This window comes from Pangasianodon hypophthalmus, chromosome 4, assembly GCF_027358585.1.
Source record: "Pangasianodon hypophthalmus isolate fPanHyp1 chromosome 4, fPanHyp1.pri, whole genome shotgun sequence".
Classification (NCBI taxonomy): Eukaryota; Metazoa; Chordata; class Actinopteri; order Siluriformes; family Pangasiidae; genus Pangasianodon; species Pangasianodon hypophthalmus.
The window spans coordinates 32,109,617-32,125,233 of record NC_069713.1 but is presented as its reverse complement, the minus strand read 5'-3'; the positions used below and the strand labels follow the sequence as shown (position 1 = coordinate 32,125,233).

Genomic DNA, 15,617 nt, shown 5'->3' with positions numbered 1-15,617 from the left:
TTGTCGCTACAGAGCCAATACACAAAAGACGACTCCAGGAAAAGGAAGGGCAAGTGAGCTTAATAGGACAAAAAAAAAAAAAACCTTTTAAATGTGTCATGGAAGCATTCTGCTCATTATGGTGGTCTATTTTTGGGTTTGGAAATGCCACCGCGAAGTCAGGTGACACATTAAAAATGCTAAAGCTAAATTCCGATTAAGAGAGATCTAAGAAGAAATTCTGATGATGTTTATATAAATGTTATGAGTTTTTTTTTAAATCCCACTATCACTGTACAGTCAGAGAGATAGTTTAGATGAAAAGAAATTTAATAGCACAGATAATATCGCTAAGTGTGGGCGTCCTGCAAAGATCAACACAAGGCCAAAGAGCCTTAAGGAAATAATTTCAACTGCACTTCTCTAGTCAAGAAAAACACTGAAAATGTGGTACTGGGGCATCTGTGATATAAAATGCAGACGACAATAATTTAAACTGAAGACATTTCACTATCCAAGATTCAGTCACATTGAAATGAAGCAGCATGGTCTGATAGAGGCAAAGATATTCCACCAATATACGTGGACTTAAAGAGTTTCATTTAAGGAAATGGACCAGGATACATTAATTGCCACACAGGACTGAAAAGCAACTACATATGGGGTTGGTTAAAATTTTAAAATTGATTAGTGACCGCTTTTTTGGTGACCCCTTTCATGGTCCTTTATAAATCCCAAAGACTATGTGGTTATCCCAGTCACCTGACACTGTGTCAGGCTGAGCATTTAATCCAGACATTGCCATTGATTATAAAGCATTAAATGGAGTGTGTGTTAAACCATGTTCACTAATAAACTATCACAAGGGAAATGAGACATGGTTCACAAAGGTGTTTGTTCTATGGATGAGAGAAGCTTGATGCTGGATTATCAAACAGCTTCTAACAGCCACCTTAAGGCAACAAACCAGTGATCTGCACACAGACGGTTGCCATCTGGCACTGCCAGATTAACAAACGTGTTTCGCACACACCAGATAGGAAAAGTACATCTCGATGGTGGCTATTCTAAAAGCAAAAAGTGGACACGCACTGGTATATGTCCTCCGCTAATTAACATACATTTTCATTCAGGTCAGGTCAGGGTCACGGTAGATCCTGGGAACACTGGACGCAAGGCAGAAACACATCCTGGATGGGATGCCAGTCCTTTGCAAGGCACCGTGCACACACGGATTTACAGCTAGGGGCAATTTAGAGTTGCTAATCCACCTACTGGCATGTTTTTGGGAGGCAGGAACAAACTGGAGAACTGCCCATATTCAAATCTATGTAAGAATCTATTCTATAGTAGAAATCAATATAAGTCCTAAAACAAGAAACAAGTTTCTAATGTCATATAAGGATAACAAAATTTCATTAGACAGTGATCAAGCTTTACCTTACAAAATGTGAAGTCAAGGACTTGGCTACATTTCTGCCTATTGTGATTTTAAAATTCCTCAAGTCTAGGTGTCGCCCAGGTGTTATACAGGGTGGATTAAAAAGCAACAATCTTCATATGTCACTAGCAAGAAAAAAAGTGAAAATTTAAAGACTTACGATCCAAGCCATTGATGTAGCGCATGGTGATCTCACAGTGTCCCCATACTGCACTAACGATGGGATACAGCTTCTTTCCCTTGAGCCCCCTGAAGGCCACTCCAAGGTACTGTCCATCCACCATGAAACTAAGTGTCCCCTCGTCCATATCCAGCACCACCACCAGGGTGTCAGGGAGCACAAAGGCTTCCTCAGGCTCCAGGAAGCTGGGGTAGGTGGGTGCCGATGAAGCTGGTTGGTTTTTGCTGTTGTGGTAGAGCTTGTTGCGGCCCAGGTCCCAGCCCCAGGAATCACTGTCACTACCTACCAGAGAGGTGTATCCCACCGAATGGAGAGGAGCCTCTGATGTGGCCACACCCACTACGGCATGGGTACCCCGCTGCCGGGCGGGCCAATGGATGCGCCAAACGTGAAGGCCACGCGTATAGCCCACTCGCCCTCGGATGCAATCCGTGCTCTGGGCCACCGGGTGGCGGTGGAAAGTCAGCTTGTCATCTTCCTTGATGAAGATATTGAGAGAGCGATCATCTGGGTTCCATGCATGCTGCAGCTGATGCTCGGAGGACACTGCTGGCATATCCAGCAGCAGGTCGAGCCTGGCTGGCTTGAAGAAATCTGGACCTCGGAGTTCTCTCCGTAAGGGGCGGTAGGATGGCTCGCCTCTCACGTCCACCGACTTGATGCTTCCTGAAATCTTCTGGCCCATGGTTCCTCAGTGGGATGTTGGGCAAATTGGTTGACTGTTACCTCATCAAAGCGTCAAAGTGTCAGGATGGTGTCCACTGAATCTGGTCAGCAAATGCTAGCTTCACACAAGCCCTAAGAGGGAACACAGGCAACACTTTAGAAACGATGTAAAGACGTATGTGAATTTTATATATACATATATATACAAGGATATAATGGTGGGGCATGCTGTTATAGGAAAATAATCAACGATGGGATAGTATGATGTGGCCTAACACTAAGTTGATTATTTTCCTATAACACCACATCATGAAGTGTTTTTTTTTTTTGCCAATGTTTTCATTTTTTTTAAATTATCGAACATCATACATCGTACCTGTTTATAGTTACTTTTAATGTTGTGAAAAGTCTGCAAAACATGTTAGTTCTTCACTTCACTTCTCCTAACATTCTGCACATTTATGTGGAGCGTACTCCCTGTGTAAGTCCCAGTGTAAGTTTTTACCATAGAAAAGATCATGCAGATAAATAGAATACACTAATTCTACTACTGCCATTACCAGAGAAAATTATTCAACATTAGAATCGAGCATTCAGCAGAGCTGTATATGGTATAAAACAATATATTTCAAGACCACTGTAAGTACTTGAGCACTAAAATACTAGAAAAATGTAGCTGCCTCTTACTGCTGGATGAAGCAGCAGCACTCTACGATATTGTGATAGAACTTTCTAGAAATGTAGCCAATTCATATTTAATGAGGCTCTTTTCAGAAGAGCTGTAGCACGCAAAAACAAAGCAAGGAGGGAACAAAGCAGGTAATAACTTATTTCCACACACTCAGCTTTGACGGCTTTAGAGGTCTATGCATTAAATAGCTAGAGAAAGGTCCTGGTTTGCATAAGAGAAAAAGTCATAGAGCTGTTTCCACGTTAAAAGCATACTTCATCAAGTCCTAATGTGGCCAATTAATTAAAGCTAGTAGGAATCAGGCAGCATGACTGGATTTAACTCTATAGTGCTAACTGGAAGTGCTTCTGCTGGCCACAAAAGCATTTTGGTCTCCTTTAATGGTCAGGCTGAAATCAAAGAAGAGAGAAGAGAGATGATGTATGATAGAGGTAGTGATGAAGATGTGCTAAAGCTACAGAGCAGTATGAAGTGCTATCATGCAGGTCCTCCTACAGTGAGTGACGCACTTTCTTTTTCCAGGAATGAGTAGATGCTTCCCGTTCAAAGCAATAAGAACCTTTTTTCCAAAGGATCCAGCTGGCAACACAACAAAGACAAACACACACACACACACACACACACACTTTAGTCTTACTATCCTTGTGAGGACCTTCTATTGGCTAAAATATGATCGCAGCTAATTAATGCTATGCCAGAATGTAAATATAATCCTAACCCTACCCTTAACCTCAGTAAACAAAATGAAATCTTTTGCTACTTTTAATTTATTTAAATAAATGATGTCAGAAATGTTAGATATTCCTGTCCTTGCCTGGAAATTTGGTCCCCACTAAGATATACAAACAGTGTGACTACATGCTCCCTCACAAAGAAGACAAAAAGGTGACAAATATTACGTCAGCATGCACACTTATCCAGACTATGATCAAACAGTTCCTGGAAAAAAGGAAATAAGTGGTGATTCAAATATAGGCACAGTACACACTCACACACAGATAGAAAAACGCACTTTTATTACTTTTTTTTTTTTTACTTTAGACACAGTAAGTTTTCCTTGTGGAGACTTGTGTCCTCAAAACGTCAAAACTCTCAGAGATTCCTGTCCTTGTATCGGCAGTTTGAGGAGGAGGTAAACAAATACACAAGTCTACAGTTTCAAATTAGTCACACACGTTAAAGTATAAACTCTTAAATTTATCTCAAGCATGTAAGTAAAAGTACAAGAATGATTCACGTCTGATGTTACTTCCTGATAATAAACTAGTGCCCCTTTCACCGAGAAACCAAGACTAGCTAAGGCAAACTAAAAACAGCTTTATTGCTAATCTCTCAAATGTTAGCTAGCATGCTAATAAGTCTAACAAGCAAACCAACCAGCTGAAGGCTAATAGCTAGCTTTCACAAATACAAACTTCCTAGATGTGATAGATTACAGTGATGGATATCAGATCTCAGTGTAGTAGTGAAAGGTAGAAAGATTTTACTGTTGAAATAGAAACGAGGGAGTAAAAGTCAAAAGTATTATGTGAAAGTAAAGTACAGATACTTAAAAACCAGACTTCATTACAGTAGCAAAGTAAAATTAGTCGGTTTGCATAATTTGATCCTGACATCATTGCAAAGTTACTAGATGTGTGCTGTGCTGAGGTACAATTAAGAGACTCATAAAAGGGCGCTTGTACTGCCATCATAAGAGAAAGGAAGTGATGGAGACAGACAAATAAAAAAAAAAAAAACCCTGATGAAAGAAGTTTTTTCCAGATCAGTTCTTTCCAGTAAGGTCTGGTGCCAAAGTGCACAAATGGACATGGAAGTATGCAGAAAGCTTTAAGCATTCCGCTTTTCTGAATTTGTCATTTGGACACAGCCAATCGTTATGCATCAATAATGCTTCACTGCTTTATTGAGTCAGGGAAATGCTTGTCAGAGAAGACGTCTGACAAATTCCATCCAAGTGACTAATTCACATTATAAGAACTAATGACAACACAACTGAAGTCATCCAGAGGCTGTAAAACATAAATGACATCAGTTATAAACTTGCATATTGGGCTTAATGATGCAGAACATACTGATGTTATGACAGTAATAACTACCTCCTAATGGACCATGAATATGGTCCTTAACTACCCAACCGCATAAGAAACAGCCGCACACAAAGTTACAAAAACAGAGGAGTCACTTATTGGGCCTCATTAGTGTCATTGCTTCTTTGCCAGACCTCGGTTTTCTTTCCGAAATGTACCACAGTCAGAATCTATTGACTCTTAGATCAGCGCAGTTGTGAATCAAACCGCTATGTTACAAAATGCTCAGTGGTAATATTAGTGGATACAGGCAACACTATGTGTTTTTTTTTTAAATTATTTTCTCTGTATATTTTATAGACAGTCCATGGGACAGTTTGTTTGGTTGTGAAATTCTTTCAAAATACTTTTGCTCTGACAATTAAAAAAAAAAAAAAATTGTGCAACATTTTGCTCTGGCAATACACTTTTGCTTTGACACATTTGCTTTGGTTTGAGCTGACAGGAAGTCAAATAACTACTCTTTACAACCGTGGTGAGCAAAAAAGCATCTCAGAACAAAAACCACATTGAACCATGAGATGGATGGGCTACAACAACAGCAGACTGACTCCTGATGGGATTGGAATAACATCGTCTCATCTTTTTCCATTGATATGGTGAGGTTTGCTCTAAGGAAATGTTTATTTAGCATTTTTGGAAAGAGTCTCCAGCTTCAGCGCTTTAACAGTAAGAGGTAAAGTTGTTCGTTTAAGGGGGTGTGGGAGGAGTTGTAGGTTTTTTTTTTTTTTTTTTGGTAACATGAGCAGCTGCAATTTTTATTTTATAAACTAAAGAGAGAGAGAAAGCGAGGCTGGTAAGGGAACGAGTGTTTATAATATGATAGGATAACTGGAATGACCTTGTAAATCTAAATGCATTTAGTAAATAACGTGTTGTTAGCATTAGCAAATTGCTGTCTTGTATACGATGAAAAAAATGCTTTGGGATGTGCTGTTAGTGTGAAATAGCAGCTTCAGCTTCATCACACCACTCTGTTGTTGATTATTTTCCCCTGTTGTGTTTTATTCCTTACATTAAAAAAAAAAAATGTGAATATGTATAAACTACTGTACTGGAAATCAGCTGGTTTAGAGCAATGACCTTGGGAAGATGTTGGTTCAACACTGATTTAATCTCATCAGTGTCATAAGACAGCGCCCTCGCTCGTCGTGATGATATATTTAATCTCTACGTTATCCCCATGCGACAAACAGATTCACGTCACACAGCTTTCTTCCTGCAATTAATCAGCAGAACCTACTTTTATAGGGCTTCATTAAGGCAGTAACACACAACAAACTGCAATGGAGTAAATATTTCAACTTGTATGAAAGAAGAGGAATATTGAGAAAATGCATTAACAGTGATCCGAACTGTCTTTGTCGCGAAGTCTTTCCGATTAGCAAATGAGCTGAATGTAATTTGCACACATTGTGCTGACATTGGCTAGATGTTATCCTTGATCTCAAAAACCTTGTACCATTTGTCAGACGACAGGAGTGTGAACAGGCGGTGCTGGGGGCAGGTGTGGACTTTAATGCTATTGCAGGAAGAAACCCATATGTGAGCAATGTCTTTAAGTGCTGGGAAAGCTGTGCTCATGGTGGTCTGGTCTATCCACATTAATTCAATTCAATTTTATTTATATAGCGCTTTTAACTTTGGACATTGTCACAAAGCAGCATATAAGTTTTAAATGTATAAATTTATCCCTAATGAGCGAGCCAGAGGTGATGGTGGTGAGAAAAAACTCCCTGAGACGACATGAGGAAGAAACCTTGAGAGGAACCAGACTCAAAAGGGAACCCAATAGTGCGATTATAAGTAATTCCCTGCTATGACTGAGTACTATATGGTCAAAAAGTGCAATTGTGTAACCACGAAAATTCACTATAGTTTTCAATTCAAGTCTATTTAAAGGTTGTTCCACTTGTTTAGAGGTTTGGGGGTTTTGGGCAGTGTAGTTTTTTTTACTATACTGCAATTGGTGAGGGTGCATTCAATGGTACATTAATAGAAATTGGCAAGAATTTCATGACTATGTTATGTATACAGCTACCTGTATACAGATGATCTGTATTATTGCCATCATGAATGTTGACACATTCTTGGAGCGTGAAGAGCAAGGGACTGAGAATCCATCCTTGGTTATTCAAGTATATATAATCAGCATAAGAAGTGACCTTACCTCTTCGAAAAGTCTGGGGTTGGCTTGCGAGAAAATCCAACATCCAGTGACAAAGCTATACAAATTGTGTGGCACTGTGGTGGGGATGATTGTGTTGAGCAATCTGCTAAGGAATAATCGATGACTTACTCGCCAAGAGGGACAAGGCAATGTGTAAGGCAATGAAGATCTCATCATCACTGGATGTGGAGTGGTGATAAGAAAACCATCCTCTCAAAACGCTTTCAGAAGTACTTGAGTGCTACTCTCCTACAGTCATTGAAACCATCGGTTGTGATTTTCTTTGGGACAGTTACGCCCAGTCCCTTGGTGCATTCCCAACGGACGCAACCTGATATTGTTTCGGACCTGCAACCTTGCAGAGTCTTCCATATCTCCACACTGTACACTGTCCATGGAGGTTCCATGCATGGTGTAGTTGGAACCTTCCACAATGGGTTTTTTTCTATGTTTTAAACTTATTCTACAATTAGATTGGTGTTTGTGAGCGCAGATCATGCCTTAGACGTGAAAATATGGCATGAAGAGTGATTATTAAACTGCAATAAAGGTAGAACACTGAGAACTTGGGCTTTTGTGTTGTGCTAGACAGCTAGGTCTGACATAGCAGGGAGGAAACAGGGAGTTGGTGCAGAAACACTGTCATAAGTAGGGAAATAGGATAGGAGGTTAACTAGGAAGAGGGAGGAGCTTCAAGTGTGGCGCCCCATTTTTGGGACAAATTTGTCAACACAGCACAAATGTTTTAATTTTACCCAGACTTCTGTGTTTTTGGGGACCATTACATATGAGCCCAGTTAGTAATGTTAGATAAAATAAGCTCCACGTCTTTGGTCCAACTTCTTTGGCAAACCTTTAGCAGCATTACCCATGTAGATAACTCGGAAATGAACAAAATGGTTTTGGTGTGGTATATTTAGACATGTTTGGCTACGGTTAAATACATTGACTAGCCAGCTAAATCAGTTAGCTAGGTGTCTTAACTAATGAAAGTGCTAATGAGGCAGTTGTTAGATGTATATTTAATACAGAAATAATACACTGTCAGCACAAAATTAAGCCAATCAGAGGAGAGAAAGTCAGTGAGAGTGTAGGCAAAGGAAATGGGAGTGTGAGAGTGAAAGAGTCTGATTTTATAGGAAAAGAATTCAAGACTGATAGAGTATTTGCTTTATTCTTCCTCTTCAGGTTTTCTCATTTAATAGGAAGTCAGTCTATTTATCTTCATTGTGGAATTTGTATCATTACCCAGTTGTGAACTCAGAACTCGTGATATCTGGCTAGTGACTAATGGAACGTGTTCGTGTAAATTTTTGTATTTTTGTACTTCACACTCAGGCAAAAGTGAGTCATCAAGGGCATCTGCTCGACCTCAGTGTAAAACTTATATTTATTGATCAGTGTTTTGGCTAGCATGCTAATCCTATCTGGCTCATGCCTAATGTGCTTGACAAGCTGGAGAACAAAATATACCGATTATAAAATAAAATTGATGGAGAATTCATCTAGGTAATAAAAAAATACATACATCAGAAGTGATCAGAGCTGATCGTTTTGCTCTCCATACTATACTTTAAAGAGCTAGCTAAAGTTAATGGACTTGTTTGTGTCTATCGGCCTCATAGGTACACAGACTCATCTCTGATACACATGTGATCCTGCAGAGCAGCGTGCTGTGAGACGAGAGCCGACGCAGCAGTGCATTCTGGGATCACAGTCAAGCAACCGAGAGGTTTTGTCTTTCATCTGGTACTCAGTAACTCACTTATAGTCACATCAACGTGCATAATAAAATTTTTCTTTATTTCTTTTTTAATTCTCATTATATTTCTGTTATAGAGAGGAAACATCAGCATTTAATTTTATCCTCAAACCACAAACTACCGGACTAATTAGTTTGTCAATACACCGTTATAGTCATTACTATTTAGGCATAATACTTAAGAGCATTATGTGGTTTGGGACGCAGCCCTGAATTCTCTCTGTACGCCTTAACAGCCATGAGATTAATCCATGCAAATGAGAAGCACAAGAAGGCAAAGAACAATACATGTTTTATAAAATACTATTCAGGACCTTGCAACAGCACTTTTCTATCCTGAGAGGGCAAAATTCCAAAATTATATTAATTAATACAGTTCACTGAGAATAGGACACAGCAAATTGAGAGTCGAGTGTTGAAGTGTTTCTGCATAATCTTTGAATCTAGTTTTTTAATGAGGTTAAAAGGGTAAGCCTAATGATATTTTTCTGGAACTGCCACATCCAGCTATTGATTATTCAGAATAGAAAGTAATGAAGGTCTTTAATAAAAACACGTTTTGGGTGAAAGCATGAAAGTTGTTTAGTTCATCCAGGAAAGAACCGTTGCTCTTCTCCAATGTTTCAGTTGTTTCTATTGCTCTAGTTTATGTCCGTATTGTTTTTTTGCCTCTTTGTAGCTCTCTTATATGCAACAGCTTCTGCATTCAGGAGAATACTCTTAATTTAATGGACCTTGTTCTTATGTGTCATGGAAACTATTTCCTCAATGCATGTGCTATTGTAGCTCACCACATACAGTGCGTAGAAACTGAAGAACATCTATCGTAGCTCTTAGCTCATCCAATTTGTTTTTTTTTTGTAATTAGACTCTAAGAGAGCGTTAGAGTCCATGTTCTTAATACCAAAAGCAAACATACAAATTGAAATTACAATCTAGATCAACGTCTGCAACCAGGCATTACTCAGAACATGGGAAATCACAGTGCAAGCAGGCCAAAGGATAATCCAAAGAACAAACCAAGAAGATGGGCAAAAGGTCAAACACAGCATAAATCAGAAGAATAACAAGGCTCAGGCCTTACACAATTGTCATGTTTGGCAAGGCTTCGCAATGAATTAATGTTCTTTGTGTGCTGAAATAATAGAGAGTGAAGAATGTGTGTTGTGTATGCATTAGGGACGTGACCAAATGCGAATACATTACACGTTACCTGATAACGTATTCTAAACGCATTAGTCGTTCAGATATGAAGCTCGTGGAAGTGCTTAGTAACTGCATCACTGGTCAGCATCATGGTGGTTTAAATGTGTCTACTATTTTGTTTATATTTTGGAAAAATGAACCAACTCTATTTGTTAGAAAAGATCGCAGGCAGGTAGTGGCGTCGTCTTCCACCTGTAGTGTGTATGTCTTGAGGGTTGCTGGATGCTCTCACCTCAGACTGTTGGGGCGGTTAAAGGGCACTGAACCTAAACTCACCATCTGGTGTTTACTCTCCACTTACTGACTTTATTAGATTTGAAGATCTATCGCTCTCACGATAGATTGCATCTTCTCTGACGCAGTAAGACGGACCGATGGACAGCTGTACTATCATTTCTCCCCTTCACTCCGTCTGTCCATACTCCCCTAATTAAACACACCACACATACACACACGCAGTCCTCCGAGACAAACTGTATCCTCCACACATACATATACAGACGCTGTGCGACCAATATGCACCATCCCAATAGCAGGCATCTGTTCTGCCAGGTGGTGGTGTTTTTTTTTCCCCACTTAGAAGGTCCTGGAAGCGGCGGGAGAGGCTGGCCGGGCACAGTTACTCTTTCAATCTCAGGTTATTAAAAAAAGAAATGATTTATAGAGAGAGGCTGTCTTTAAAGTGCGACATGTGTGACATGATCTGACTGGCGAGATGACACACAGACGGAGGAATCTGCAGACGGCCTTCAGAGGTTGTCACATCCAAACTCGGTCGGGGGTAAATGAAGTTCAGCCAGGACAAACATGAATCTAGAGGTGGGAAATTGGATTACCCACATCAACAGTTCACAAGTAAACGTTCTCGATAGATTTTTTTGTAGTTGTCGATGTTGTTCTTTGACCAAGAAAGCACAATGAAAACTGTGGAGCACACACAAAGCTTTGAATGAAGCTGTAACGTCTAAAGGCACTCTTCAATCAAAGGTCATTTAGCCATCTGAACTCTTCTTTCTTTATCATTTTTCAACACTGAACATCTACGAAAACATGCATTTAAACCTAAAAAAGAATCTCAGACATCATCATCTCATTGTTTATAATGTTTCTCTGCTAACAAGCTGAATAGGATTAGCAAATACACACAATGTGGTTAACTAGCATCCATGATTAGAGAATTTCATTTTCTTCTTCCCATGATCTTCAGGAAATTCAGGATGAGATCTGGGCTCGAAATATACTCTAACAAAATGAGCCAGCAAGCTAACTGTGTCTAATAAGTGTACAGTGTGTACAGAATCATAGCCATGCTCCTGTGCTGAGAATGATCCACCACCCAAATGATATCTGGTGCTACGGTGGTCCCTTTCCAATCAACTGACAAGTCTACAGAGCACCAGATGGACTACATGGCAAGCATGGTGATGTTATGCGATGCTAGTCGCATCTTTAGTATGCTAGATCTTTCCCTATCTTCAATCTGACCTTAAAAAAAGCAAAAACTAAAACGATAAGGTTAATTGAAAACCATTTCTGAACAAACATAAGCTTACTAACTACTTAGCAATGCAAACAAAATCGCATCAACAACACTTAAAGCTAAATAAAGCAAATGAAGTGTTTTGTTTCCAAAGTATCGTATTACTCTATTGCTCTGGTTTGCACTTATAAACCGCTCGGTCCTTCATTTTTTTTCGGAAGTGGGAATGAAATCACCAGATTGCAATGATTTCTGCTACGTCTACATCGACTCGTTCCGTCATCGCACTAAGCGGTCATCTAACAAACCGCTCTTGAGCGAGTAGAGTTATGGAACAGCCATTAAGATGGTGTCAGGGATTCTCGCTAGTGGAACTGGTGAGAGAAGTTCCCTGGTTAACAGGCTAGATAGCAAATGCTAGCTAAAGCTAATAGCAGTTCTTCATCCCGGGGTAAATTTAGTCTGGTTAGGAATTCAATGCAACTTACTATATTTGCAAATTTCTGCTTTTCTAATGGCTGGTGAAGAAACAGAGTTACTGTGACCATCCTGAAGGTGATTACTTTTTTTAATAACAGCTCGTCTCTACGTGTTTTATTCCTCTTATACCACAGTAATTTACCAACGATTATTTTTTTCACTATTGAATGACATGTCTTAGTTTTTTTAAATGAGTTTATAGTTATTGTATATTTAATGTTTGTGTATTAATATAAACCTGTGATTTGCTTTTTAATCAACACCTTTTGACCAATCACAGTCGAGAATTCAACATCGCCATGGTATCAATGTAAATATACAACGGGAAATGTAAATTTTTTTTTTTTCAACTACGCAGAGTTCAGGAAACACTCAGCCATGTGGAGACTGTGTGTCATGGTAGAGAGAAACTACAGTGTGTCAGAGGGGAGTGTGTGAGAGACAGCAATTGGAGGCTAGGCAGTCTGACAACTGCAAAAGTCCACACACACACACACACACACACACACGAACACACACGCACATACACACACACACTCATGCCCTGTTTTACATGGCAGATGAACTGGACTGTTTTCTGTCCAATAAGGCCTGTCCACAAAACACACATACATACATACACACAAACACACACATACACACAAATGCCCTGTTTTACATGGACTGTTTTCTGTCCAATAAGGCCTGTCCACAAAACAAACACACACACACACACACACACACACACACACACACACACACACACACACACACACTGGAATAGTTTGACACATATCATGGGTCGTTCTTAGGCACAGCTGAGGCCAAATGTGTCCCTCCCCTGTTTCAGTCCAATGCTTACACAGATATAGATGTGTTTTCCATCCAGAAGTGCAATGTTTTCAGCCTGCTGGGGTCACACACACACACACACACACACACACACACACACACACACGCGCAAACATGCACATATGCCAAAGTGTGCTCGTCCCAACCAAACCTGCACACACACACTAAACTACCATCTGGAGTTAGCTTCACTACTTCAACTCTTAGCTAATATAAACACATTCGTCTGCTGGCAACTGGCAGCCACAAACACACAGAGCTGAGAGAACATACCCTCACACACACACACACACACACACACACACACACACACACACGCACACAAGCCGAGGACACAATAAGGAGCATTCAAGTCTCATTCCAGAGGTGATCCTTTTCCAAAAAAAAAAAAAAAAAAAAACCTGCATTTTCGAACAGCACACACGCCCACGCTGAGAGACATACAAGACAGGAGGAAGACGCAACAGACGGCAGGTGACGCACGGAGAGCTGACGAGAAAGCCCCAGGTCTTGCACTCATTCTCTAATCACTTTATCTTATCAAACCAAAGCAGCTGAGAAAACAGCCCACACACACACACACACACACACACACACACCTGGCACTATCAGCAGGTCTTTCTTCTTGACCAGCTATACTGTCCTACTGTATGAGCATTTAACACTCCCAAGGTCCCGAAAATGGTGAGAAAAGAAAGAGAGATTATACCTTTTGGCCAGAAGCCTTCCTTCCATTAGAGGAATTAAAGCCAACATAGAAAGACATTAAGAGAGACCAAGAGACAGAAAGACGTGTGAAGGTGTGAAGAGGAAACACCTGTATCTTCCGAACTCCGAGACACACATTAAAAACCAAATGCATGCCCACATTTCTTCAATTTCCTGCATTTAAACATACACACATACATACATACACAATGCTTACTGTTGTGCAAGTCCTGTCCGCCGTAGTTCACTTTTGTCCCCGCACTCGGGACAACGGGGAATGAAGAAACAAAGCAGGGCGAATAAAAGGAAACCCAAGGAAAGAAAAAAGCTCCTCTGCATTGAAAAGAGCACGCTGCCTCTCCCTTTCTTGTCTTTCTTTCTCCCTGCCCTGCTGAGGCAAGAGAAAAGAAGCGTCTCCCCTGAGATGTCACCCCCCTTCTGTTCTTCTGCAACCCCCTCCTTGGGGCTAATCTGTCCCGTTCAAGCTCGGAAACTCCTCTTGTTCAATCAGCCCATGGATGAAGGGAAAGAGGACGGGGCAGAGAGAGGGAGAACGAAGAAAGGTAGACGTTGTAGGAAGCAGCAGCACAAGAGCTGCCTCATGGTGAAAAGCAATCTTCTGTTCTTGTCAAGTAGAGACAGGGAGTGAAGGGACAGGAGAAGAGAGAGAGAGAGAGAGAGACAGAGACAGACAGAGAGAGAGAGAGAGAGAGAGAGAGAGTACGCCCCTTGCCCCACCCCCAACTCTCACACTCTGCCTTCCTTGGCCAATCAGAAAGCCAGAAAGATACACGGGGAGCAGGACAAGAACACACACGCTTCTCTAATTTGGTACTCACGACTTCACTATGAATGTAGAAAGCGCATCTTTTGTTTGCTTTTCTTTCTTTTTACACCAACTGTCTCCGTCTACATTTCTTAAAATCCTTATAAGAAACAATATCCAAGCATCCACATGAAACCAGCTAAAATTTGTGAAGGTACAGTTAGATAAATTTCCTTGCTAACAAAACACTGGATACGCATCTAACATGACTGAATGGCAACAATTACCTCTTAATGCATAACCATTAACGACTAGTTTATAGCTATAAGTAACACCATTGGGATTGGTTATGTTTTGTTTCGTTTTAACACTTAACGTGTTACCACGTATGACTAGCGCCATGGACTCTGAATAAATGAGAATATTTATTTTGAACTTTTCTTTAAACGAGCCATGTGGTCAGTTAGCTAATCAGACCAGAGGGTGTACATAAAAAGAAAAATTTACTAACACCTTTGAAAACGTTCCCCTTTCTGTGCAAATATTTGTAACCCTATAGCTACCAGAACCCTAGAGTGACCCTAGAGTTGCTGAAAGATTTTTCCCATACGTTTATCGTCTCTGCTACAGTATTTTTTTTAAAAAAAAAATACATAGCTCGGTCTAGTGAAAGACAATCCCTGTGCTAAATGTCTCTCTTCAACACCCATGACTCATTACAACCTTAAAACACACACTCCGCCCTCCTGTTGAGTGTGTGTACATTCAGACTTACAGAATGATATGTGCTTCCTGTCCACTTCCTCTCCTACGACACACAGAGAAAGACAGACTAAAAGAGAGTGAAATAGAGCGGCGTAGCTTTTCACATCTCTCTACCAGAAGCTGACCCCCTTTTCCGCAACTCTACTAGCAAACTCAATCACCCTTTTCAGACCCCTTTTCCTGGTATGAAAGAAAGGCTGTAAAACCGTGCACACACATTTCCAGCCGCAGACACATTAAAACACTATTACATCCTTCAAAAACGTGCGAGCTGGTCACTGCGGTTCTAGAAATAACCCTTGGGAAAGCCAGCTTGAAAAGACAAGCTGCCAGTCATCACACTATGAGGAAGTTGGGATGGTTTTTCACATCATAAACCTACGAAAAGATCAAGCGGCATG

General features: G+C 40.4%; 1 protein-coding gene across 3 annotated transcripts in view; it reads right to left on the bottom strand.

Annotated features, from left to right (window-relative positions):
• The window catches only part of spsb4a (splA/ryanodine receptor domain and SOCS box containing 4a), a 36,199-nt gene extending 21,831 nt beyond the window's left edge, over positions 1–14,368 (bottom strand). Inside the window, exons 1-3 of one of the 3 annotated variants that reach the window (XM_053233594.1) lie at positions 13,903–14,368; positions 3,468–3,537; positions 1,581–2,399 (exon numbers count right to left, since the gene is read on the bottom strand). In XM_053233594.1, coding sequence (XP_053089569.1) covers positions 1,581–2,286 — 706 coding nt within the window. In that variant the 5' untranslated portion in view covers positions 2,287–2,399; positions 3,468–3,537; positions 13,903–14,368. Of the gene's footprint in view, positions 1–1,580; positions 2,400–3,467; positions 3,538–13,891 lie in introns of all 3 variants that reach the window. The other 2 variants (XM_026936134.3, XM_053233593.1) reach the window with 2 other exon arrangements.
• Between the last annotated feature and the right edge of the window lie 1,249 nt (positions 14,369–15,617).